Source organism: Myotis nattereri (assembly GCF_964212035.1).
Source record: "Myotis nattereri genome assembly, chromosome: 18".
NCBI classification, from domain to species: domain Eukaryota; kingdom Metazoa; phylum Chordata; class Mammalia; order Chiroptera; family Vespertilionidae; genus Myotis; species Myotis nattereri.
The window spans coordinates 22,643,284-22,670,961 of NC_138093.1; the positions used below are offsets into that span (position 1 = coordinate 22,643,284).

General features: G+C 37.6%; 1 protein-coding gene across 1 annotated transcript in view; it reads left to right on the forward strand.

Moving 5' to 3' along the window:
• The window catches only part of CEP350 (centrosomal protein 350), a 103,520-nt gene that overhangs the window by 47,716 nt on the left and 28,126 nt on the right, over positions 1-27,678 (forward strand). The window contains exons 20-29 of the mRNA XM_081112357.1: positions 672-808; positions 1,905-2,024; positions 3,171-3,340; positions 8,481-8,677; positions 10,261-10,445; positions 10,911-10,998; positions 13,481-13,627; positions 14,934-15,091; positions 21,735-21,857; positions 22,920-23,119. Coding sequence (XP_080968483.1) covers positions 672-808; positions 1,905-2,024; positions 3,171-3,340; positions 8,481-8,677; positions 10,261-10,445; positions 10,911-10,998; positions 13,481-13,627; positions 14,934-15,091; positions 21,735-21,857; positions 22,920-23,119 — 1,525 coding nt within the window. The remainder of the gene's footprint in view (positions 1-671; positions 809-1,904; positions 2,025-3,170; positions 3,341-8,480; positions 8,678-10,260; positions 10,446-10,910; positions 10,999-13,480; positions 13,628-14,933; positions 15,092-21,734; positions 21,858-22,919; positions 23,120-27,678) is intronic.

Below are 27,678 nucleotides of genomic sequence, written 5' to 3' on the forward strand. Positions count from 1 at the left end.
CTTTTACAGTGTTGTTAGTGCCAAGGACAAAGCTAGAAATAGTTTTTACTCTATATAGGATATCATAACCGATAGATATAGTTTCATTTATTTAAGTAGTTACAATTTAGGATTGCTTGTGAAATGATTGTTATTAATAAGCCATGAACCTTCTACATGTTAGATATTGTGGAATTGTGCAAATAAATATAAAGTAGCATCTCTTTTCTCTGGAAAATTTTAGACAACATTAACAAAGATTTCAAAAACACTTCAGGTCATCAAGACAGTGGTTGAAAAAAATACAAAACGAATAACACACGCAGCAGTGGCAGTAGTGGCTAAGAGTAGGGAAAACATACTCACGTTGCTCAGAAAAGACTCAGATAGGAACTAGTAATTGAATTGATTCTTGAAGGAAGATTGAATTTTTGGTTTACTATGGCTCATTATATGACTTAAATGTTTTCTGTCTAATTTGTAGATTGTTATAGCTGGGTGAAACCTTAGAAATCATGTTGTATTTATCTCTTTATTTTTATAAGGAAGCTGTTGAGACTTAAAAAGACTAAATGATTTGCCCATAATATTTACCTGTTACTGCAGAATTTGCCCTCTCTAAACCCACTGATCTTCCAAGATGCTCTGCTCCCTCTCAGTTCATCACTTTTGGCTTGTGTGTTCATATTTAGATGGCAGAGTTGACTCGAACTCATATATCAGATGCCATTACTGCTTCAGGAGCTCCCCTACCAACGCTGTATGACCACCAGCGGATACATGCTTCAGACTTCGTGAAGCAACTGAGGACCAGAGCTGAAACAGATAGGTTAATATTCAGTCATTCTGCAAATATGTCATGAGTATCTGCTGAGTTCCAGGCACTATTGTGGGTGCAGGGAATACAGTTTTGGGCATACAGTCTAGAGGAGAAGGTAGATGTTATTCAAATAGTCACTTAAGAAATGGTCACTGTAAACTGAGGTATGTGTTATGAAAGAAAGGATCGTTGTCTCTGAGATACATAACAAAGGAATTTGAATAGCCTGTGGGTACAAGGAGGTCAGAGAAAGTTTTCCTGAAGAAGTAAAGCTTATGGTAAGATACAGTGGATGAAAAGGAGTTGGTGTTGTAAAGGAGGTAAAGAATATACAGGTCAATACATGTAAAAGTTGGAAGAGAAAAGGAAGGAAGACCAATGGGATTGGAGGCAGAGAGCAAAGGGGAGAATGGTAGATGATGCAGGGATCAGATCATGGTAGGGCCTTGCAGACCGTAAGGATTTTGTTTATTCTAGTGCAGTGAAAAGTCATTAGAGAGTGTTTTAGGCAGGGCTGGGTAATGTGATCATGTTTTGTGTGTGTCTTCTTTCTTTTACATCACATTTTGACTGTCTCTAATTCATAGATTTTAAGTCTATTCACATTCATTGATACTTGGGGTGATTTTTGCTTATTTCTCATAATAAAAAAGAAAAAGCTCTTTTTTTAAAAAAAAAATCCTCATCTGAGGAGTGATGATATTTTTTTTCATTGACTTAGAGAGAGTGAAAGGGAGAGAGTAGGGAAAGAGAGAGAGAGAGAGATCGATGTAGAGAGACACACATCTGTTGGTTTCCTCCCGCACACACCCTGACAGGATGGGGATTGAACCTGCAACCCAGGTACGTGCCCTTGACCGGGAATCAAACCCACAACCCTCTGGTGTGCAGACCAACACTAGCCACTGAGCCACGCCAGCCAGGGCAGAAGATACTCTTTAGTGTGTTATACAACCTTTTCATAAATGAATGCCTTCGAATACTTTGTAAGTTATTTCATAATTCCTGTTCATTCAAGGTTTTATCTAATAATGTTGAGCAGTATTAAAATCTTGCTCCTATTAGAGACTTTAAATGTTGAACAAGTTTTGTTTTGTTTTTGTAGGAAAAGTCAATCTGTTTCACTCTCTCACAATAATGAAGGAACCCCTGACTCAAAACATCAGAAGTATTCTTCATATGATAGTTATTCTGAGTCTTCAAGATACAAGAATCATGATAGAAGGTGAAAAGAGGGTTTTGTTTTAATGTTTGTGAGTTTATTTGAACCAGACTAACAATTGCCAGGAGACAAAGTCTCAACGCATTGAGATAATGTATCAGAGAATGGCAGTTTGCACCATATTTTGTACATTCTGAAAAGAGTTTGATGTAGTAAAGTATGATAAGTAGCTGATAGTTGCTTTTTTTTTTACTTCTCAATTTCATTTCTTTAAATGAAAGTTTTACCTTCCCCATTTAATTTGCTGATTTGTAAAACAGTTGTTTCATGTAACAATATAGTTGCCATTCCTTGAGAACCTATATTATATAAGCACTGTATAAATTTGTTTTTTTATACTTTATCTTTCATCCAGGTTACCCTGATGTTAACATTTTACTTATATTTGCTTTAGCGAGTAGAACTTTTAAAGAAGGTGATAGAGGTCAACACCATCTAAGGTCATAGATATTCTATTGGATTTGGCAATTAGAGTTTAGGTAGAGGTTAGAAGAGCAGTTCCAGTAGAGTAGTTGGGGTTGAAGCAGACTGTGGTAAATTGTGATATTGATGAAAAGTAAGGAGGTGGAAATACCAAGTAGAAGCCTCTTTTCCCAGTAGCTTGGGTCTTTCTTTGTAATATTGTTGTTGTTTTTTAATTGATTTCACAGAGGAAAGCAGAGGGAGAGATAGAGATAAACATCACTAGAGAGAGAGAGAGAGAAAAAAAGAGGATAGAGAGAGAGAGAGAATATGATTGATCAACTGCCTCCTACACTCCCCACACTGGGGATCAAGCCTGCAACCTTGGCATGTGCCTGATCGGGATTCAGACTGTGACTTCCTGGTTCATAGGTTGATGCTCAACCACTGAGCCATGCAAGCTCGTTCAGTAGCTTGGTTTTAAAATGATAGGAAATATGAGTGTGAGAGCCTTAGAATAGTAGTTGCCCAGTATGAATATTTAAATGTGAAACCTTCCTCTCTCCTATTCATCCTTTCTAAAAGTTTCTTCTCGGGCTTATGTCTACTTATTATTTTTATGCTTTATATTACATCTTTTATCATTTTGTATCTTGATCATAACCCCCGTTCCTTAGCCAGATAAGTTTACTTTGAAGTTATCCTTATTTTGTTGCCTTCTTTGTTTGTTTCTATATTCATAAACAGAAGTAGTAGTGGTAGCAGCCGTCAAGAAAGTCCTTCAGTTCCATCTTCTAAGGAAAATGAGAAGAAACTTCATGGTGGAAAGACGGAGAGTTCTATTGATGAACAGGTTCAGACTGCTGCGGATGATTCTCTACAAAGTGACAGTGTACCATCTCTTCCTGATGAGAAAGGTAACTTCCTTGCACATATATGTGTAATTGTTTTGGGAGGCTTCTGGAACCCTTTGAAATATTTTTGTACATTTTATAATGAAAATAATATCTAGATATAGCTGTCTATAATTATGATAGCCTTAGGCCTAGGTACCCAGAAGTGAGGTGCTGCCATAACAAATACTAAAAATGTGGTCATGCCTTTAGAATTGGCTAATGAGTAAAGATTAGAAGTTTTGAGGTACATCCTAGAAAAAGCCTATATTGCCTTTTGCAGACCTATTGGTAGGAATATGGACATTAAAGGTGATTCTGATGAGCCCAGCCGGCATGGCTCAGTGGCTCAGTGTAGACCTATGAACCAGGAGGTCACGGTTCGATTCCCAGTCAAGGCACATGCCCAGGTTGTGGGCTTGATCCCCAGTGGGGGACATGAAGGAGGCAGTCGATCAAGGATTTTCATCATTGATGTTGCTATCTCTCTCCCTTTCTCTTCTCTGAAATCAATAAAAATTCTTTTTTTAAAAGAAGAAATAAAAAGGAAGTTAAAAGTGATGAACTTGGAGGAGAAACCCAGATGGCAGCATAGAAAAACACCGGAAATTGCTGCCTCGCACAACTTCAAAAATACAACTAAAAGACAAAACGGACATCATCCAAAACCACAGGAAGGCTGGCTGAGTGGAAATTCTACAACTAGAAGGAAAGAGAAAAGCACACTGAGACTCAGAGGAGGTGCGGAAGTAAAGTGCAGAGGTACCGAGGCTCATGTGGAAAGGACTGGCAAATGAGGACACGGTTGCCTTTTTCAATCGGGAGGGAGTCTCAAGCTCCAGACAGCTCTGAATTCTAGTTCCGGGCGAGTCTTTGGGGACCCAGACTCATATGGGGAGAAACTGGACTGTCTGGCATCGGTCGGAACTCGAGGGCAGCTTTCTCTCAGAGATGCTTGCAGCAATTACCGGGACACTGAGATGCAGGGCCTCTTAGGGTAGGACTGAGAAGCAGACATCGCTGCTTGCTCCGCCCTGTTGATCCCCTGAGACCCTGCCCCATTCAAGCTGTGGGCAGAGGCTTTTGCATATGAAAGGCCTGGCCCTTTGCAATATAAAAAGTACCTAACAAACTGCAGCTGGTTCAGAGAGACCCAGAACTTCCAAAAGGAGGCCCAAGGCCCCACAGCAGCTTACATTGCTTCACAGCTGGGCCTCATCTGCGCACCTCCAAACCCCAAACAAAGAAGAGGAATCTGCAGATCTCTCCATAGCTCCTGCTGGGTAGCCTCAGGCAGAGGCTAAATTAGCACCTGCTTAAAGATCCAAGAGCCAGCGTACCCAGGGGTCAGAGTGGGACCATCCAGATTACAACTCCTCAGATCCATAAGGGACACACTCGGGGCAGACTCAGCACCAAAGCCCCACTGAAGCAAGTCTTGCCCCAGAAGGGGTTCTCCCACTGCAGACACAGCTGATTCTCACAGCCAGTTGGCCTGGAGGTCAGTCCCTCCCGATGATACCTACAACAATCAAGCCTTAACTACAACAAGACTGTGCACAAAGCCCACAAAGGGGTGCACCCAGAGTGTCCACCTCAGGTAATTGGGGAGGCTAAGCCACTGGGCCCCATAGGACACCTAGCACAGAAAGCCACTCTTATCAACACAGGGAAGCAGCCAAAATGCGGAGACAAAGAAACAGGTCACAAATGACAGAAATGGAGGAAAGCAAACTACTGGATATAGAGTTCAAAACCACACTTACAAGGTTTTTCAAGAATTTTCTAGAAACCGCCAATAAATTTAGTGAGCCCCTCAAGAAGTCTAGTGGGATCCTCGAGGTTATAAAAAGGACCAACTAGAAATTAAGCATACACTGACTGAAATAAAGAATATTATACAGAGTTCCAACAGCAGACTAGAGGATCACAAGAATCAAGTCAAAGATTTGAAGTACGAAGAAGCAAAAAACACCCAACCGGAAAAACAAAAAGAAAAATGAATCCAAAAATATGAAGATAGTGTAAAGAGCCTCTGGGACAACTTCAGGCGTACCAACATCTGAATTATGGGGGTGCCAAAAGAAGAGAGAGAGCAAGATATTGAAAACCTATTTGAAGAAATAGTGACAGAAAACTTCCCCTACCTGGTGAAAGAAATAGACTTACAAGTCCAGGAAGCGCAGAGAACCCCAAACAAAAGGAATCCAAAGAGGACCACACCAAGACACATCATAATTAAAATGCCAAGAGCAAAAGACAAAGAGAGAATCTTAAAAGCAGCAAGAGAAAAACAGTCAGTTACCTACAAGGTAGTACCCATACAACTGTCAGCTGATTTCTCAACAGAAACTATGCAGGCCAGGAAGGAGTGGCAAGAAATATTCAAAGTGATGAATAGCAAGAACCTACAGCTAAGATTACTTTACCCAGCAAAGCTATCATTCAGAATTGAAGGTCAGATAAAGAGCTTCACAGATAAGAAAAAGCTAAAGGAGTTCATCACCAACAAACCAGTATTATATGAAATGCTGAAAGGTATCCTTTAAGAAAAGGAAGAATAAGAAAAAGGTAAAGATACAAATTATGAACAACAAATACACATCTATCAACAAGTGAATCTAAAAATCAAGTGAATAAATAATCTGATGAACAGAATAAACTGGTGAATATAATAGAATCAGGGGCATAGAAAGGGAGTGGACTGACTATTCTCGGCAGGGGAAGGAATGTGGGGGGTTGGGAAGAGACTGGACAAAAATTGTACACCTATGGATGAGGACAGTGTCGGGGGTAAGGGCAGAGGGTGGGTTGGGAACTGGGTGGAGGGGAGCTATGGGGGTGGGCGGAAAAGAGGAACAACTGTAATAATCTGAACAATAAAGTTTTAATTTAAAAAAAGGGATGAACTTGGGTATTTAGCTGAGGAAATTTCTAAGCTAAGTGTTGAAGTCATGGCCTGGTTTCTTCTGATTACTTAGAGTAAAGTGTGAGAGGAAAGATAAATGGAAGGAATTGTTAAGCATAAAAGAACCAGAACTTGAAGATTTGGAAAACTCTCAGCCTATCCATGTTGTAAAAACTGAGAAAACATGTTCTGGAGAGAACACCAAGGGTGACTTGACAGTCACCCCATAAAGAGATTACCCCTGGGTTTAATCAGCCATCTCAACAGAAGCTAGGACTATACCAGCAGAGACACTGCTAATTTGGATTGAAGGGCAAGAGAAGGGATGAAATTTAGGAAGACTTTCAGACTTCTGGGATTCCCCTGGATAAGACAATAGAGCTACCCAGCTGTGAACATGCCTATCTTTCAAGAAAATAGAAGACTGATCCTGAGGTTGATTTATGTATCAGCTGGGTAGCCCCTGCCACCACAGGCTCAGAGCACGAAGGCTGAAGTATAAGGCTGTCCACTCATTGATTTCAGAGGGTGGGGCCCGCTCCTTGGTTTCAGTTGTCCAAGCTGCCCCTGCTCAGGGCCTCAGGAGCAAAGCTGATGCCATTGGCCGAGTGGGTGCAGGTACCACTCAGGGATGAGGGGCAAAGCCCTGCTAGTGGGTGTAGAAAGCATGACTGCCACCTCTGTGGGCTTGAAGGGCAAAGCATCGAGCCAACGGTGATTATTTTTGAGCCTTAAAAGCTAATGGAATTTGCCTTGCTAGATTTTGGATTTGCTGAAGACCTACTACCCCTTTCTTCTTTGGATTTTTCCCTTTGGAATAGGATTGTCTATTCTACTCTTATGCGACCATTGTGTTTTGAAGCATATAACTAGCCTTGTTTCATAGGTTCGTAGCTAGAAAGGAATTTTGCCTCAGGATGAATGATACCCATATCTACTTAGATGACATTTAGATGAGACTTTGAATGTGTAGTTGATGCTGGAATGGGTTTGGAGGCCCTTGGGAAGGGGTGAATGTATTTTGCAAGCAAGAAGGAATGAATTTTGGGGAGCCAGAAGGTGGAAAGTTAGAGACTGAATTTGCCACAAAATTCCTATCTTAAAGGACTCTTAAAACTCAACAACCCAATTAAAAAAGAATAGTCACTTCATTGGAGAAAATATACAAATGTCAAATAGACATAGGAAAGGTATTTAATATCATGTGTCATTAGGAAAATGAAAATTCAATCACAACAAGATACTACAACATATCTGTTAGAATGGCTAAAATCCAAAAAACTGACAACAAATGGGTGGCAAGAATGCAGAGCAACACGAGTTTACCTGCATTCATTGCTGATGGGAGTACAGAATGCTACTTTGGAGACATTTTCACAGTATTTTATAAGAACCCAGCAATCATGTGCCTAGGTATTTACCCAAGTGATTTAAAAGCGTATGTCTACACAAAAACCTATCACTAATGTCCATAACACTGTTATTCTTATTTGCTAAAAACTGAAAGCTACAAGATGTTTTATGAGGGGAATGGATAGACTGGTAAATCTATACATTGGAATATTTGTCAAGTGATTAAAAGGGAGAAGCTATTGCTTCATGCAACAGCATGGTTGCATTTTAAATGAATTTTAGTAAGTGAAAGAAGCAAGCCCGAAAGATTACATATTGTATGATTTCATTTATATGAAATTCTAGAAAAGACAAAAGACAGGGATGGAAAACAGATTAATGGTTCCCGGGTGTTAGGTGGAAGAAGAATGATTGACTACAAAGTGGATACATAGCACAGAACTTTTAGTGTGAAACAACTATTATGTAAGGTATTGCATGTTTGTATAGTTGTATGCACTGTCTGGTGCAATGCATTTGTCAAAACCCTAGAATCATACATCACAAAGAGTAAACTAAACATAGACATCAGCCACAACTAAATACCCCCCCCCCCCAATACCAAGATGGAATATAGCCTATGACCATTTCTCAATTTTCTATAGGGTATTAGTTTTCTAATTGATTTATAGGAGCTCTTTGTAAATTAAGTACATTACACTTTTACCATATTTCTTGTACTAATATTAGATATTTTAGAGTTCTTGTTTGTAAAATAAGTGAATTTTGTTTATTTCATGCTTACTGCTAGTGATTAGTTATGAGTTTATTATATTGTCTCATAAAGAGGCAGCAGCTGCCACTAATAGAGTATCTACTGAAAACTGTTACAATGATAAAATCTACTGCTCCATATTCTTTTAGATTCAGCTTCTATTGTAACAGAATATTCTTTGAAATTTGATGAATCCATGACAGAAGATGAAATAGAAGAAAAATCATTTCGATCTTTACTGCCTTCTGAGAGTCATCGCAGATTTAACCTGGAAAAGAGAAGAAGCCATCATGACGACTCTGATGAAGAAACTTCCCCAGAAAAGACTACACTGTCTTCTGCCAAGGTGGGTTTCAGTGTACCTATAGAGATGCTTCATAAGTAGTTGTGAATGTGTTCTCTTAAAGTTGTGAGGATACATTTTGTACTTGAACTCAATTGTTAGCTATCAAAATGATTTTCTTAAGATACCAATTTTATGTTACATTGTTGCTATAAAATTAGGCTTTGCCTTCTTTACAAAGTAGAATACAAACTTATTCCTAAGGCCTTTGAGTGTCTGAACCAGAGTTATCTCTTTAGCTTTTTTACTTGTTTCACTCTTAAAAATTTTAATTTTATTTAAAAATTTATATTTATATCATTCTAAAATGTAAACCTTGTGGATAGTAAAGACAAATTCTTACCATGCTTATATCCCTGGGGCAGTACCAGCCTTACAGTGGTTGTTGGTTAAAATTTAAAGGCTGGCTGCCCTAGCTGGTTTGGCTCAGTAGATAGAGCATCAGCCTATGGACTGAAGGGTCCCAGGTTTGATTCTAGTCAAGTGTACATGCCTAGGTTGTGTGCTGGATCCCCAGTGGGGGGCTTGCAGGAGAGAGCCAATCAATGATTCTCCCGCATCGTTGATGTTTCTCTCTCTTCCTCTCCCTTCCACTCTGAAATCAATAAAAATATATTTTAAAAAAATTTAATGGCTGAATAAATTAGTAGATGAATGTTACCCCCCCTCATGTTTTTTTTATTTTTATTATTTTTTTATTGATTTCAGAGAGGAAGGAAGTGGGAGAGAGAGATAGAAAGATCCATGATGAGAGAGAATCATGGATTGGCTGCCTCCTGCAAGTTCCTCACTGGGGATGGAGCCCACAACCTGGGCATGTGTCCTTTACTGGAATCGAACCTGGGACCTTTTGGTTTGCAGGCCGACGCTCTATCCACTGAGCCAAACTGGCCAGGGCTCGTGCCTTTTTTGAATAATGTTTTCTACATGGTTGTCAATATTTTTAAAAAAGTTTTTATTGATTTCAGAGAGAGAGAGAGAGAGAGAGAGAGAGAGAGAGAGAAACATCAGTGATGAGAGAGAATCATAGATCAGCTGCCTCCTGCGTGCCCCCTACTGGAGATCGAGCCTGCAATCCAGGCACATGCCCTGGTTGGGAATTGAACCATGACCTCCTGGTTCATAGGTTGACACTCAATCACTGAGCCACACCAGCTAGGCAGTTGACAACATTTTTAATTTAATTCTTTTTATTTATATAATATTTTATAAGTGCATGTTTCTTTTTTTTTCTGCATACCTCTTTTAGTGAAGTGAATTATGTTCCAAAAGGTTTAGATCAGTGGTTCTCAACCTATGGGTCGCAACCCCTTTTCACGCATATATAATTACATATTGTTTTTGTAATTAATCACTATGCTTTAATTATGTTCAATTTGTAACAATGAAAATACATCCTGCATATCAGATATTTACATTAGGATTTATAACAGTAGCAAAATTACAGTTATGAAGTAGCAACGAAAATAATTTTATGGCTGGGGGTCACCACGAATGAGGAACTGTATTAAAGGGTCGCGGCATTAGGAAGGTTGAGAACCTCTGGTTTAGATGATCATAAATTCAAAGTAAACTCTTTGTGTTAGGAGCTGAGCATGCCATTCTCAGGAGGACAAGATAGCTTTTCTAAGTTTACTATGGAGATGGTTCGACAGTATATGAAAGAAGAGGAAATGAGGGCAGCTCACCAGTCTTCACTCCTGCGTCTCCGTGAAAAAGCCTTGAAGGAGAAAACTAAGGCTGAATTAGCCTGGCTAGAGCATCAGAAAAAGTAAGTTCTTTCAGTGAGCATAGTTTTCACTGTTTAATTTTTCTCATTAAAACCAAATGCTTGGTTTTTAAAGATGATTTTGTTTCTTTGATTTGATCAACCCGGTTTCATAAGCTAGAAATATGGCTGCCATATTTGAATCATGTTGCTTTTAAGACCTTCTACTCACGTAACATTTTCTTTGCATTCCTCTTTTTTCACTTAACTGACTCTGATGTTGTTATTTTATACTTAATTCCCTTATTATATTGTAAATTTCTTAAACCTTTTTTTTTAAAGAACACAATGTAGTTTGCATATATTGTTTGTGCAGTGAAATAATTGTTGGGATAGGAATTGCTGCATGGAGCAACTGTTTTCCCCATTTGAAAATGTTTAATTGGTTTAGAGACTTTAGTGGTTGGAATTATTGACATTAGAATAGAAATTTAATCTAATCTTTGTCTTGATGGGAAATATTTGCAGACATCTCAGAGACAAAGGAGAAGATGATAAAATGCCCCCACTTCGGAAGAAGCAGCGTGGCTTGCTCTTAAAGTTGCAGCAAGAAAAGGTACGTTAGGAAAAAGACTACTGTAAGAGAACTTATCATAAGGCAAGTTAGATGTGGAATCTACTATTTTGCCTAATCTCTTTTTCTTATTATGTTAATTGAGATTTAATTGATATTCACCACTGTTTATGCCTATACTACTATAATTACAGGAGTTGCTTGGTAGTCTACTATATTTCTCCAAATTGGGATTGCTTGTCACTGGTGACTTAATACAATATAGCAGCAATTTTCAACCTGTGAGCCGCAAGAATTTTTAAAACATGCAATACCTGACTAGTTATTGACCTCTTTCCTTTAGATTGTCAAATGAAAAAATGACAACAGCCAACACAATAGCCACCCAGTGTTCTTGAATCAAAATTATATACCTTTTTTTTTGACAAATTGGCAAAAAATAACTGTTTTGGCATATTGCAGAATTTTAGTAATTAGCTTATGTATACTATGAAATGAAAAAGGTTGAAAATTGCTGCAGTATAGAATCAAGTCTTCTGCCTTCATTTAGTATGTAAAATAAAATAGTCCTTTGAAATGCATATTTTTTAAAAATAAGGTATTTATAAGAGTTTATTTAGATTAATATTTTTTTAGTCACTGTTTTTCCAATAGATTTCTAAGGCATATTTATTACAAGTTGACAAATATTTCGGTTTAGTGGACTCAGAAACACCTGGGATTTGAATCTTGGATAGGCAGCATGGTGTAGTGCTTAAAAATTCAGCTCTAGAGTCAGATTGCCTGGGTTAAAATCCGAAGTCTATCAATATTAGTTTCATAACTTAGGACAAGTTACTTAACTTCTCAGTGCCTCAGTTTCCTTATCTGTCAACTGAGGATAATACTGATAATATACTTTGCAGGGTTGTTGGGAGGAATAAATGAATTAATACATATAATAAACTTAGAACAGCCCTTGGCACACGGTAAGTGCTCAATAAATGTTAGTTGTTAGTACTTGAATTCTAGCTTTGTCACTTGCAATTGTGTAATCATAGTCAAGTTTAAGTAACTCTTTGAGACTTAAGTTCCTTATCCGTGGGAGTGAGATTATATAGACTTAATAGGGTGGTTGTAAGGACTGAATGCAATAACATATGTAAACATATTTCATATTGCCTGGTCAGTATGGAATCAATAGATTCTAGTTTTCTTTTCCCTTATTGACCTGTTGCCAGTTACTATTTTGTTAGATGGTCAATGAACTTAATCATTTGAGTTATATGTTGGATTACTACTTAAATAGCCTTTTTTTTTTTTTTTTTTTTTAGTTTACCTAGGAAACATGATTGCAAGAAATTATAAGTAACAAATTGTTAATGTCTTTATTATGTTTATTTTTATTGACAAGAAAACAGATTAAAACATTTTTGAAAAAAGGACAATCCCTGTTAAGTTTTAACATTTATTAACAGCAAAGTGTATCATCTTTTGCTCACTTAATTAGCAATAGAGAGCTTATGATACCCTGTGTAGAGAGAGCTTGGTGCAATGTAGTCTTAAATGTTTTTGGTGGCATTTTAAGTGGAGACAATTATGTTTTAAAAACAAATTTAAAACTTTTAAGGGTTAAAAAAAACACACACCCTTTTAAGGGCCATCAAATGATTCATCCTCTTTGTCTTATTTTTTGGAATCTCTCCTAAAGAACTAATCCATAGTATGAAACAATTATAAACATTAAGCAGTGTTAGTGATAGTAAAAATTTATAAGGAACTTATACTAGAAAATGTGAAGGGCATATTAAGTATAAAAAGAGCAGATGAAATCATAGTCTGGTGTAATTATAATTATTTAAAGGGTTATGTTAAATTATTTTAGATAGATGAAGTTATGTGACTTGTTTTTCCTTTTTCAATATTTACAGAGTTTTCAATGTTATTACTTTTATCTTGAAACTAGAGGCCTGTTGCAGGAAGATTCCTGCAAAAATAGGGCTTCCTGAGACCGGAGAGAAGCAGAGAAGGGAGCAAAGCCCACCGAGGCAGGCTTCGCTCCCTTCTCCGCTGCCTCGCTCCCTCCCTTCGCCGCTTAGCCCTCGGCTCTCTCCCTTCTCCGCCACTTTGCTCCCTCGCCAGGTCACTGATCCAAGGCCCGGGGCCACCCTGGCAGCATCTCGCGTTGCTGGCCCCGCCTCGCCCGGTCAGGGCTCCGGGGCCTGCAGGCAGTGTCGCTCGCACGCTGACGGCCCCACCTCGCTGGGGCCTGGGTCCAGGGCCCAGATCCTGAAGGTCCCAGCCCTGCCTGCTGTATGCAAATTAGCCGCCGTCTTTGTTGGTGGTTAATTTGCATATCGTGCTGATTAGCCAATGGGAAGCATAGCGAAGGTACGGTCAATTACCCTGTTTGTCTATTATTAGATAGAATACTGTATATTTTTATTCTTGTTAATGTGATGATTGGATGATTTTCTTTTTAAAATGTTACTTTTGACCTTTCTCCTCCAAATCTCAGTGCCTCTCCTAACTCTTTAAACCTTAGGCAGAAATTAAACGACTTCAAGAAGCTAATAAGGCAGCCCGAAAGGAAAGACAACTGATTCTTAAACAGCAGGAGGAGATAGAAAGGATCCGACAGACTACCATAAAACTGCAGGAGAAGTTAAAGTCTGCAGGGGAAAATAAATTGGTAAATCACATGAAATTATTATTTCTTTGCTTTTGGCCTCATGCTGCTTGCTAATTCCTAGCCCTGCCTCATTTTCTGATACGATGGGTACGCTCATTCTAGCACTGTGATACATGATGAACTAGGGTAAAGTTTTATGTATGTGCCTTTATGTACAGTGATAGTATTTTTTTATTTTACTATGGAATATTCAAGTTTTGAAAGGAACACATGGCTCAGATATTAGTTTAAAAATGTTTTCCATTTATGAACTCAGTTGAGACAGAGAACCTTGTTATTTCTCATCAATCCAGATACATTCCTTAGAATTAATGAGAGAGACTATTTTTGCTGTTTATATGAAACTTATTTCAGGTATTCAATGTTAATATAATGGTATATGATTCAAAGGAGAGACACAGACTATGTTCTCTGGGAATTTCACCTCACTCTGGGCTCATGATTTGCCACGTCCCACTGGACATCCCCATTGCCCGACTTGGGCTCTTATTTCCCGCTTAGGCCACTCTCCTACGTTAGATGCTCTTCATCTCACTGAGGTTGGGACACCTCACTCTCAGCCTCTTTGTCTTTCTCCACCTTGTTCTGTTCATCTAATGATTTTAGGACTGAATCGTTCAGGAAGGGGAAGGCCTCTGCTTTGTTTGTATTGTTCACAAAATAAAAAGTCATGATTATTCCTATCCAGCTTCCAGAAAAAGTAAAGAATAAATGATTATTTGTATGAAAGTCTTACTAAGCAATTAAAGTTTTACTTTTGTTCATTAGGTTTAATATATTGATTAAACCAATGGTTCCTAAATGTTTTATTATAAACTTTTTAATTTGTAAAAACATTGTTTTCTATAAAGAATATTTAAAGAAAAAGATCCATCCATCAGTATGATTAAAATAATTATGTGTTCCCTTCATTGTTTGTGTCTGTACATATGTTTTATATAGTTACAATGTCTGTAATTATATATTCCTCTTGAGGAATATATATAATTTTTATATATATTAAATTAGGACATTTAGATACCAGATTACTAACAGCAGAAGTTTTTAAAATTTTTTTTACTTCTTAAAAAAATATTACACTTTGTGATTATATATAAATATATATAAAATACACAACATAAAATTTATATTTTAACCAGTTTTAAATATGTGATATAATTTTGTCATCTAAGTAATAACATAATTTCAGCTATTTTATAAATACTGTTTTGGATATAAACTTAATTTTGAAATGACAGTGTTTATGATCACTTTGAGATCTTGAATTTTCGTAAAAGTATAATACTTTATTCCCCTTTCTTTGTAGGACTCACATAGTGATGATGATACAAAGGATAATAAGGCAATCAGTCCTGGTCCAACTGACTTGGAGACCCGAAGTCCTTCCCCCATTTCCATTTCCAGCAGTGAAACTAGCAGCATTATGCAGAAACTGAAGAAAATGAGAAGCCGCATGGATGAAAAGTAATTCATTTTCATAAATAGTTCCTGTTTTCATTGAAAGTAGTATTAAAAAATAATATTTTTAATGTACTTCATTAGATTAGTTTGGTATAACATAGTACTGTATGGATTTAGTAGTATTTTAGCAGAAAGATTGCCAGTCTACAAGTAAAATACAGATCTGATTTATAAAGCAAATATTCTTGTTTTTAATATAGCCAGGTTTCTTATTTTTAAAATCAAGAGTAGTATTTGTACATATACCTATGACAATGTTTTCTCCTTTCTTTTGCCAAAAGTTATGAGTAAGTGTGAAATTTGTACTTTCTCTGAAATCTGAGGACAGGTCTCCTGACTTGGGGAAGCAATTAATTAATGGTATGTCCTGAGATCTTATCCTGTGGCTTTTTGACAACTCTCAGGCTTACTCCAATAGAAGAGAGAAATTTAACCTTGTGAGTAGGTGTGGATTGCTCAATTGAAACTACAAAGACTGAAATTCTCCTGGGAATTTTAAGTATTAGTTTCTAAAGGCTCTTTTAAAGAAGCTACTTAAATGTAGCTCAGTTGTATGTCCCCTTTGACCATGTAAAAGAACATTAATGTGAGAGTTTACTCTCTTTGGTGTATATTGCATTAAATATGTAAATTAGCTGCTAGTGGACCCTACCTTTGATTAAAGAAGAACCTCTACCTTCTTTAAATGTGGAAGGAGACCCATTACAAATTTTTGCTGATTGCCATTTTATTTTAAGTTAGCAATTTGAACCACAGGTTGAACTTAAGTTGTATCTTGATATCCTTTGGCAGTGTACCACACATCATTAAATGTAATAATGCTCTGTATTCATAAATATGCTCTATATTCAAAATAATGCTCTACATTCATTAAATCAACCTATGACTTAATTAGTTTCTGAACAACTAAGCTGTTGTAAGTCAAATGTTAATAACTATAGGTGCGGTGTTATACATTGGCACTTCATTGCTTTAGTGAAATTACATTTCTTTTTTTAAAAAAATATGTTTTTGTTGATTTTTTTTTAAGAGAGAGAGGAAGGGAGAGGGATAGAGAGAAACATTGATGAGAAAAAAGCATCATCAATTGGCTGCCTCATTCATACCCCCTACCAGGGATCAAGTGCGAAACCCACGCATGTGCCTGACTAGTTATCAAACCAGCAATCTCTTGGTTCCTGGGTCAACACTTAACCACTGACCCATACCAGCCTGGCTGAAATGGCATTTTAAAACTTAATATTAACATTTCATAACTTAAAAATACCCACGTTGATTATAAAAATAAGTTTAAAAAATACAAATTTTAAAAATGGAAGGGGTTAAAACCAAATATTCATCAATGTGTAAGTATTCCTTTTGGACGATTTCCATGGAATAGACTAATTTATTAAGGCTTTTTCAAATAGGAACTTATTGAAATCCTGTATCATAAAAGGCTAATATGGAAAATGACCAAACAAAAGAATGACCGGTCGCTGTGATGCGCACTGACCACCAGGGGGCAGACGCTCAACACAGGAGCTGCCCCCTGGTTGTCAGTGTACTCCCACGGGGGAGTGCCACTCAGCCAGAAGCCGGGCTCATGGCTGACGAGTGCAGTGGCTGTGGTGGGATCTTCTCCTGCCTCTGCGGCAGTTGGACATCCCCTGAGGTCTCCCAGACTGCGAGAGGGTGCAAGCCGGGCTGAGGGGCCCCTCCTCCCCACAACTGCACAAATTACATGCACCAGGCCTCTAGTACAAAATAATATTGAATGTAAGCTGCAATTGAAAAATAAAATATATTTATTTAGTGAAAGCAAAACAAAACCAAAAAATATTTATGGTAATGCTGACTAATATTGAAATCTTCACCGTATCTGCTGAATTTAAAAAGTTAAGGATTTAACTTGCAAGGGAGGCTTTGGATATTTAATTAAAGAAGATATTTTAATTAGAATTTTAAAGAATGTAATACATATTGCCTTAATTAGAAATATAATTTTTATAGAGAAGATTCTAGACTAAGTGTAGTAGCTGAATAAATCCTGATAGTCTGTTAATATATTTTTATTTTTTTTATTTTCTAGATAGGAATAATATACCTGTCTTATTTTGTTTAAGTATATGTAAATTATTAGATAATGTTAAGTAATTGAATAGAGTTTTCTATTGGAAAAAAATACTAGACTGCATTTTCTTTTAGGTCAGTTATCTTATCCTCATTTATCTTTCTTTTTGAATATCATTAAGAATGTTTTAAGGACTAGGGAAAGGTAGAAGAGAATATTGGGGGGATAAATGGTGATGGAAGGAGACTTGACTTGGAGTGGTAAACACACAATACAGTATATAGGTGATGTATTATAGAATTGTACACCTGAAACCTATATAATTTTATTAACCAACTAGAGGCTCGGTGAACGACATTCATGCACTGGTGGGTGTGCACCCTCTCCAATCTGGGAGCCCTCAGGGGAACCCTCTCCAATCCGGGAGTTTCTGTCTATCTTTGCAATCATATGAGTGAATTGTCTGAGACCCCAACTCAGTTTGGTTTGTTGCTCACAGAATAATAGAGGCTTTTTTTTTTCTTTGCTTCATTGGTGGAGATTTCCTGGAAGTTTTAGGATATCTTCCCTTTAATTTTTCCTAGACACTCTGATTTTACTTATGTCTCTCACCTTTGCTTTCCCTCCATCCCCCATCGCAACAGTAACTTGCTCCAGGCTCACTTTGCTCTAGAGCAGCGGTTCTCAATCTGTGGGTTGCGACCCCTTTGGGGGTCGAACGACCCTTTCACAGGGGGAGCCTAAGACCATCAGAAAACACATATATAATTACATATTGTTTTTGTGATTAATCACTATGCTTTAATTATGTTCTATCTGTAACAATGAAATTGGAGGTCACCACAACATGAGGAACTGTATTAAAGGGTCGCAGTATTAGGAAGGTTGAGAACCACTGCTCTAGTTTCTAGGAGAGCCGTCTGCCACCAGAACTACGATTCCCAGCATTCCTGGTGCTCCCCGTGCTCTGGGCTTCCACTTCCGTTCCTGGGGCTGCCATCAGAACTATTCCCAAAATTCCTGGTGCTCCCCACACTCTTGGTTTTCCCTTCCTGCTCTGTCTCCGTTCCATGGCCTCCCACTCTGCCAAGTCCTCTAAGCAACCAGCTCTCCCTCTCTGCTCTCCGTCTGGCGGCTTGGGAGCCAAGTTCCCCAAGCCGCTCCACTCTCCCTGCCTGTCCCGCTCTGCTCTCCGCCCAGCGGTTTGGGGGGTGACCGAGGGAGCCACATCCCCCAAGCCTCCAGCTCTCCTGCTCTGCTCTCCACCCAGCAGCCTCTGGGGAGCGACCGAGGGAACCACGTCCCCCCAAGCTGCTGGCTCTCCCACTCTGCTCTCCACACGGCGCCTGTGTAAACAAATTAACCTGCCATCTTTGTTGGGTTAATTTGCATAAGCACTCCTGATTGGCTGGTGAGTGTAGTGGAGGGATGGTCAATTTATATGTTTCTCTTTTATTATATAGGATGTCACCCCAATAAATTCAAGAAAAAAAGAAAGGAAATGCTTAGGGACTTGAAAAAATTAATCCATTTTCAAATTAAAAACAAATTTTATTTTTACTTATAACAATATAACATTAAGGAATCCTAGAGACAGAAAGAATTTTAAAATGATTTAGGATATTAGATTTTTATTTAATATTTTTCAGAACCAAATGATTTTAGAACTGGTTGTTTCATTTAAAAATTTAGATCCTAATTTTGCTTTTCCAAATTATATGATTTTATAATATGTTGGGACAATCTATAGTTATAAAAGCTTAGTTGGGGAGGAGGTTCTCATTTATGTCACATGGCCTACCAGTTTGTTGTATTAAAAAAGTGTGAGGAGGTACTTGAATGGAGAAAGAAAGAACCATAAAATGCTATTACTAGGAGAGTTTTTAGGGAAGTCATCTAATATAGTCCCTTAGTTTTACAGGAAGGAATGATGCCCACAGAGATTAAGTAACTGGTCCCAGGTCACACACACATCAACTGGCAGAGCTGGAACTGGAAACCTGCTCTCTGAACTTTAGCCAACTAAAATTAAAGTTGAATTAAGTTGGCTTATCTGCTTTTAACCTTAGAATTTAAAAAAACACCTACATTGATGACTTAAAGTTATCTAAGTAGAAACTGAGCCTTCTAAGTAGTATTTATTGAAACTGGAAAAAGGCCCATTGGCTCATTGCTGGAGTTGAATAGCTGCATAGCTCAACTTTAGAGTGTGTGAAAGTGTGACTTTAAAAATGACGCAATTACTCATGAATTTCTTAAGATTAAACATTATCATCTATATATATAAAAGCCTAAGCAACCGTTCGACCTGTTGACCAGTCTCTGTGACGCACACTGACCACCAGGGGACAGATGCTCAACGCAAGAGCTGTCCCCTGTTGGTCAGTGCGCTCCCTCAGTGGGAGCACTGCGCAGCTGACTGATGGGTGCCAGACACAGGGCTCAGGGCTGGCCACCGCAGCCCAGAGACCACAGTGGAGTGGCAGTGAGCCTGCTGAGCGGCGGTGGCAGGCACACTGGGGCCAGGATGAGCAGGAGCAGCAGGCGGCATTGGATTGCTGGTTTTGGCCTGATCCCTGCAGGACACGCAGAGGGACCCAACCGGGCCTCTGGTAGGAACATAATAATCTCCATACTCTATTAAATCTCTTATTCATCTAATCCTAGTACACTTTTCTTACTAACAGAGGCCTTGTTGGGGTGATACCTTAACAACAACTATAAAGTGTATTAGTAGCATTTTCTATTAGTGGGCATTTATGTCTCCATAATTCACAAATTTTATTTCTTGTGCAGCATCTTGAAAGATTGTTAAGTCTAGTGTAAAATACCGTGCTTTTCTCTCAACTTTAGTTATTTAGCTTTTAAAAGATACTCTTTATTTCTAAAATGTACATATATTAAATAAGGAACATATATGTTCTGGGAAGAAGTTCTAACTTTAAGTTAAAACTTTTATTATACTATTTCTTTATTTTAATTTATTTTTCTGTTAGCCCTTTCTTCTGGTGTTCATTTCTAACCTAGAGCTTTTGAATATGCTTAATCTTTACAAATGAAGAAAAAGATCACTATTTGTTTTAATAGAGAAAATTATCCTTTATTGGGCTGGACAAAAAAATTAAATTGTATCTTTTTACAGTTTATTGCACATGTTTCAATATTCTACTTTTTGTACTAGGTCATGCATGCATTTAGCGGTTATACACTTAATAAGAGGGTGGGTGAAATTTGAGTGTTGAATCGATTTTTTTTGGAACTTTTGCCAAGTAAATGTGTTTTCACAAAGTATTTTGATAATTGGCATCAAAATAAGTTTATTATATGTTCTTGCATTAAAGAATGGCAAGGAAGATTGCAGTGTCTTACTGAAATTTGGAAAATTTATTTTTCCTCGAACTTTGGTGCAGAAAATCAAGGCAATCCAGGTGCGCGCGTGTGTGTGTGTGTGTGTGTGTGTGTGTAAATGAGAGAGGCGAAATACTAAGTTGTATACAGAAAACAGACTTGAGATCGTCTGTTTTCTAAAAATACACATAGGAAAGACTGTGCATACTTTTTAAAATCCAAATGAGTGACTGGGTTTATGCCTAGATTTTCTCACTTCTGTGACGTACTGATATTATTCCTTGCCCTTCCAAGGCAATAAATGTTGCCTTGATCCACAAGTTATTGTTGTGTGCATGTGAACAGGAGCATGCTCTGTCAAAGAGAATTAGCCTTTCCAAACTTACTAGACTTATTTTTTCTTTCATGTATATAATGATCTATTTGTTATTTAAAAAGAAGGGAAACTAGTGGATTTTTGCTGTTTTTATAACTTTAACATATATAATTTTCTTACCTTTAACCTTGTGATTGAGCTGTCCACAGCATGAATTTTAAAACTGGAATTAGCTTAGTTTATTCTTAATTATGTGTCCTGATATTTTATAGGATGGATATTGTATTTCAAATTATTATTTGATAATATTGGGCCTTTGTTAAAAATAAAGCAAGAAACCTCTACCTGGTCCTGTTAGTAGCAGTAAATTTTTTGTTGTAGAGGTGAATAGTGTATTTTTACCATAAATTGATTTTCTAAATTATATTATTATTTTCAAGTTGATCATGATGATAAGGTTAAGTAAGGCAAATGTAGTGCTTTTTTATTTAATTTCAAGCTTAAAATATATGACAAGTTACAGATATATAAATCACTTGCTCAGGATTACATATGTATGTAGAATTGCTGATACGTAGGTTCACAGCCATAATTGTACTTTATGCTAAAGCTTATGGGGCAGTTTATTTAGCTGCAGAATGTACTTCTTATTACTTTACTAACAAACAAGTAAATTACTTAAAAGTGTAGATGATGGTTAAGTAACATGTGAGAAGAAAGGCACGTTTATTCAGAAATCATTGGTAAGGTCTATAAAAAGTACATGTTTTATGTGTCACACAGAGTATAACACTTGCTTTAACTGAGTAGTTTATAATGTTCTCCAGGAAACATATTAAAAGTTCCTCACTCAGCTCTTATGCTTTCCCTTTCTCATTCTTTCTGCCTCTTGATCTCTTGGTTTTAAAATCTTCCTCCTTATTTTGTAGACACTGCTCTCCTGTTCACTACTTCTTCTCTGTCTTTACGTCTCATCACTGGGCCTCTCTCAGTGTCTGTTTTCCCAACCTCCATCCCAAATTCCAGCTGTATATCTACAACCAGTTGGTCAGGTAACTGCACCTTTTTCAGCGCACTCTTTGATAGAGCATGCTCTGTTCTTTCTGTTTGTTTTGTTTGCTTTTTTCTTTTTCTTTTTTTGTTTGTTTGTTCTAACAGCATAGAGGCCTCTTGTCAAATGTCCCATAGATTTTACCTTTTTGTTTCTACATGAATTTAACATGCTGGCTGTTCAAGAAGTGGATTGACAGTTCCTGGGCTTTTTATTAAGTGTTTGTTGGATGCATGGGTGCATTTTTGTTGATTAGCTACCACTGCAGATCTGATTCCACTAATATAAGCAGCCCACCTTTTATTTAGCTGTTGCATCTCCATTTGAGGACAGTTCAAAAAGCTTTTCCTAAATCGGTAATTTCTCCTTACATTTTGGAGCTAAGAGTTACTGGGCTATTTAATTTCAAAGATCAGGTTAAATTGAGAAACTTGAGGTATTTTCTGCATCCTTTACTCCAGTAATTAAACAGTTATGTTTATATACATTCGACATCTGCCTGTGGTGTTCAGTGTTCTCTTCCTGAAAAACAGAGTAACACCTGGCATTGTATCTCCCAGGTCATGGCTCCCAAACTCACTATACCTGAGGCAAAACCAGACTGCATTTGAAAAAGGGACATAAACATGCTTTTTGTTTGTTTGCTTGTTTGGGGGCTTTAGGGGCTTTTTTGTTGTTGTTTTGGTCTTTGTTGTTTTGCATTTGTGTTTTCTGGCCTGAGCCTTCAGAAAAAATTCCTTATGTCTTCTCTTATAAAAAAGAATCACCTATGAAAAATGAATATATATTATCAATCATGGTTGTGCAGATGTTCTCAAGATTTTTTTCTCTGAATTTACCAGCCTTTTTTCCTTTGCTACTCTTACAATTACAAGTAAAACATAAATTCTCTCATTTTCTAAGTTGACTTATCAAAGCCTCTGTTATCGCAGACTTTTTTAGAGGAGTAGTGTGAATGTTCCTTTTTACACAGCTTGTTGATAAGGTGCTGAGTGATAGCATTCTCAAAGTGATTTCTGCCTGTAGACTTGTTCTCTCACTGTTCTTCATGGTGTGACCATAGGTTTCTGACAAAGCGGGAGCAAAAACTAATGCAACGGCGACAACATGCAGAAGAGCTGCTAGAGTGGAAGCGACGTTTAGATGCAGAGGAAGCAGAAATTCGTCAGATGGAAAAACAAGCTTTGGCTGCCTGGGACAAAGAATTAATAAAACCTAAAACTCCTAAGAAAGAATTGGAGGACCAGAGACTAGAACAGAAAGGTAATAAATACTGACTGTATTCAGACTACAAACTAAAGCCTAATATAATGAAAGAGTTACTTCATTATTTTTTAAAAATGTGAATGATTAAGGGTGATAAAGGCCATATATGTACATTTGCTACAGAAATTGGAAAGTTGGGAAAATGTTGTGAATAGCTTTATGCTAATATACTTGAAAACTTAGAAGAAATGGGTAAATTCCATGAAATGGAAATGGGGTATTCTGTGACCAAGTGGAGTCTAACACATTAAAAAAATTGATAATGTGGTGAATGACTTAGACAAATTTAAGGGAAAAAATCCATGACATCTTAGTGGATTCAAAAAAGGCGATCTAAAGTCTAAAAAGCATTTGTAGTAAAGCACAAACCAGTCTTAAAACAGACATCATACTTAATGATAAAACATAGAAGAAGGCTTTCCCTCTGGATTTGGAAATAAGACCAAGATGACTTTTTTTTTAGGGAGAGTGGAAGAGAGAGGGAAGGACAGAGAGAAACATCAAGGGAAACACATTGGTTGCCCCCTGCAGGAGCCCCAACCTCCCCTGGGCTGGGGAGGAGCCTGCAACCAAGGTATGTGCCCTTGACCAGAATCGAACCCGGGACCCTTTGTTCTGCAAGCTGACACTCTATCCACTGAGCCAAACTGGCTAGGGCCAAAGATGCTTATTTTCACCTAAGGCAGCAGTCGCCAACCTTTCAGACCTTACAGATCACCAGTGGTCCGTGGATCACCAGTTGGCGACCGCTGACCTAAGGAGTGAAAGGAAAAAGCAAAACTCTTTATTATTACAGATAGAGCTATGCACATAGGAAATCCAGCACTCACATGACAGTTATTAGAATTAATAAGTGAGTTTAGCAAGGTTGTTGGATATAAAATCCATAAACAAAACTCAATTACATGTCTTTAGCAGAAATTGGTTAGAAAAAATCTAATTTTTAAAAGAAATATCATTTATAATAGAAATAAAAAATATGAAGTACCTAAGAATAAATATACCAAAAAGTATACATAATCTTTGTTTATAAAATTAACAATTTTATTGAGACATTAGAGAAAACCAAAATAAATGGAAAGCTTTCCCATATTCACAGACAGATTCAGTATCATAAACTTGTTAATTCTCCCTGAATTTATAGATTCAAGACAATTAAAATCAGAAACCCAGCAAGATTTCTTCATAAAGTTTAATAAGCTCATTTTAAAATTTATATGAAAGAGCAAAGGACCAAAAAGCAAAGACACTCACTCCTAAAATAGAACCACAAAATGCAGGAACTTATTTTACCAGATAGCAAACTTCTAAAAGTATAATAATTTAAACAGTATGATATTTGTGCAGAGATAGACAAAAGAACTGTGAAACAGCCCCGAAAAAAAAACCCTGCATAAGAAAATTTTACTTTTGACACAGGTAACTTTGCAGACTAGTGAAGAAAGGAGGAACTCTCCAATAAATTTTTGTGGGAGAAAAAAAAGAAGTTGGATCCTCACATGACTATATAAAAAGATCCATCTCAAGGAGGAAAGAAACTTGTGTATGACAAAACTATAGAACTTTTAGAAGACAATATAAGAGAGGTATTTTTATGACACCCAAGGGAGGGCAAGATTTAACATGCTATGCAAAACAAAAACCATTAAGGAAAAGATTGGTAAATTCAACTTCAATAAATTAAGAATTTCTGTTCATTAATACACCATAAAGTAAAACAAGGTACTAGATTTGCAACACATCTGACTGACAAAGGGATAGTATCAAGAACATGTAAACTACTCCTGTGAGTGAAAAAGAAAATGCCAACTATGTTTAAAAAAAAAAGAATAGGCAGCCTGGCCAGAGTGGCTCCACTGGTTGATTATCAGCCTGTACACTGAAAGGTGGCTGGTTTGATTCCTGGTCATGACACATACCTGGGTTGTGGGTTCAATCCCCAGTCGGGGCACGTACAGAAGGCAACCAATGAATGTTTCTCATATCAATGGTCTTTCTCTCTGTTTCTCTCTGTGTTTCTCTCTGTGTTTCTCTCTCTCTCTCTCTCTCTCTCTCTCTCTCTCTCTCTCTCTCTCTCTCTCTCTCTCTCTCAGCATGTCCCCTGGTGAGGGTTAAAAAATAAAGAATGGCCCTAACCGGTTTGGCTCAGTAGATAGAGCATCGGCCTGCGGACTGAAGGGTCCCAGGTTCGATTCCGGTCAAGGGCATGTACCTGGGTTGCGGGCACATCCCAGTAGGAGGTGTGCAGGAGGCAGCTGATCAATGTTTCTCTCTCATTGATGTTTCTATCTCTCTATCCCTCTCCCTTCCTCTCTGTAAAAAAAATCAATAAAATATTTATTTAAAAAATAAAAAAAAATAAAGAAAGAAAAAACTGTTTTTAAATAGACAGAAGAGCCGAAACCGGTTTGGCTCAGTGGATAGAGCATCAGCCTGCAGACTGAAAGGTCCCAGGTTCGATTCCGGTCAAGGGCATGTACCTGGGTTGCGGGCACATCCCCAGTAGGAGATGTGCAGGAGGCAGCTGATTGATGTTTCTCTCTCATCGATGTTTCTAACTCTCTATCTCTCTCCCTTCCTCTCTGTAAAAAATCAATAAAATATATTTAAATAAATAAATAAATAGACAGAAGAGCAGACATTTCACAAATGAAAAACTCCAAATAGTCAATAAACATGAAAAGATGCTCAACTTCATTAGTATCAGGGCATAAAAACCACAAAGAAATACCATGCATACCTGAATACATTTTCCCCAAATTTGGTGGCTTAAAAAGTTTTTTATGTTCTCACTTCTGGATGCCAGAAGTACAAACTCAAGATGTTGGAGGGACAGGGACTCTTGATTCCAGGAGACAATTCTTTCTTTCCTTCTCCTAGCTTCTGGTGGCTAAGCAATAGGCATTCCTTGTATCTACATAATTCCAATCTCACATAATCATCATCTCCATGTCTGTCTTCTCTTTTGTCTCATAAAGAAACTTGTCATTAGATTTAGGGCATACCCACATAATCTAGGATGATTTCATCCCAAGATCCTTAATTACATCTACAAAGATTTTTTTTCCAAATAAGATTATATGTCTTGGTGTAGGGGCTCATCATTCAAGCCATTTACAATACTAACTAAACCTGTTCTTATGTAGGTGGAACAAAGAATGCCATTCCACTTCTGGGTATATACGGAAAAGAACTGAAAACAAGTGTTCTAAGAGATTTGCACACTCATGTTTATAGCAACATTATTCACAATAGCCAAAAGATAAAAGCAATCTGGTGTCTGTCAATAGATGAATAGATATATAAAATGTAGTACATACATGCAATGAAATATTCAGCCTTAAGAAGGAAGGAAATTCTGACACGTTATAACATTGATGAATCTTGAAGACATTATACTAAGTGAGTTAAGTCAGTCTCAAAAGGACAAGTATTTTATTACTAGAGATCTGGTGCACGGATTCATGCACCGGTGGAGTCCCTCAGTGTAGCCTGCAGGGATCAGGCTGAAACCAGCAGTCCAGTGCTGCCTACCGCTCCTGCTTGCCTCTTCTGCTTATCCCAGCCCTGCTGTGCCTGCTACCGCCGCCACTGGGTAGGCTCACTGCTGCTCCGCTGCGGTCTCCGGGCTGCAGTGGCCAGCCGTGAGCCCTGCGTCTGGCGCTCGATGGTCAGCTGAGTGGCACTCCTGCTATGGGAGTGCACTGACCACCACAGGGAAGCTCCTGTGTTGAGCGTTTGCCCCCTGGTGGTCAATGAGTGTCATAGCGACTGGTCATTTGGTTGTTTGGTCAACTGGTCACTTAGGCTTTTACATATATAGATTCCACTTATATGAGATACCCTTGAGTAGTCAAATTCATAGAGATAGAAAGTAAAATCATTGTTGCTAGGACCTTTGGGGAGGAGAGAATGGGGAGTTAAAAGTACAAAGTTTCAGTTTGAGATGATGAAAAAGTTCTTGTGATGATGATTGTACAACAGTGGGAATTTACTTCACTGAACTGTACACTTAAAAGTGGTTAAGATTGCAAATTTTGTTATGTGTATTACCACAACTTAAAAAAATTAATTTTTTAAAAGTTGGGTTGTATAGTAAAAGGTCTAGAAAGACACACAAAGCAAACCCTACTTGACTGTCATTGGTTTATTTTTGAGGTACAGAAATTGGGCCAATGAAAGTGGTTGGGGATAATTGTATAAACCAGTGATGGCAAAACTTTTGAGCTCGGCATGTCAGCATTTTGAAAAACCCTAACTTAACTCTGGTGCCAAGTCACATATAGAAATTTTTTGATGTTTGCAACCATAGTAAAACAAAGGTTTATATTTTTGATATTTATTTTATATATTTAAATGCCATTTAACAAAGAAAAATCAACCAAAAAAATGAATTCGCATGTCACCTCTGACACGCATGTCATAGGTTCTCCATCACTGGTATAAACTAATCACTTTACATACATCTGCACAATTTCAAGGTTATTTGTTTTCTACTATGTTCTTGTGTTCTTTTTTTTCTTTTTCTTTTTTTTTCCTTAAATACATTTCATTGA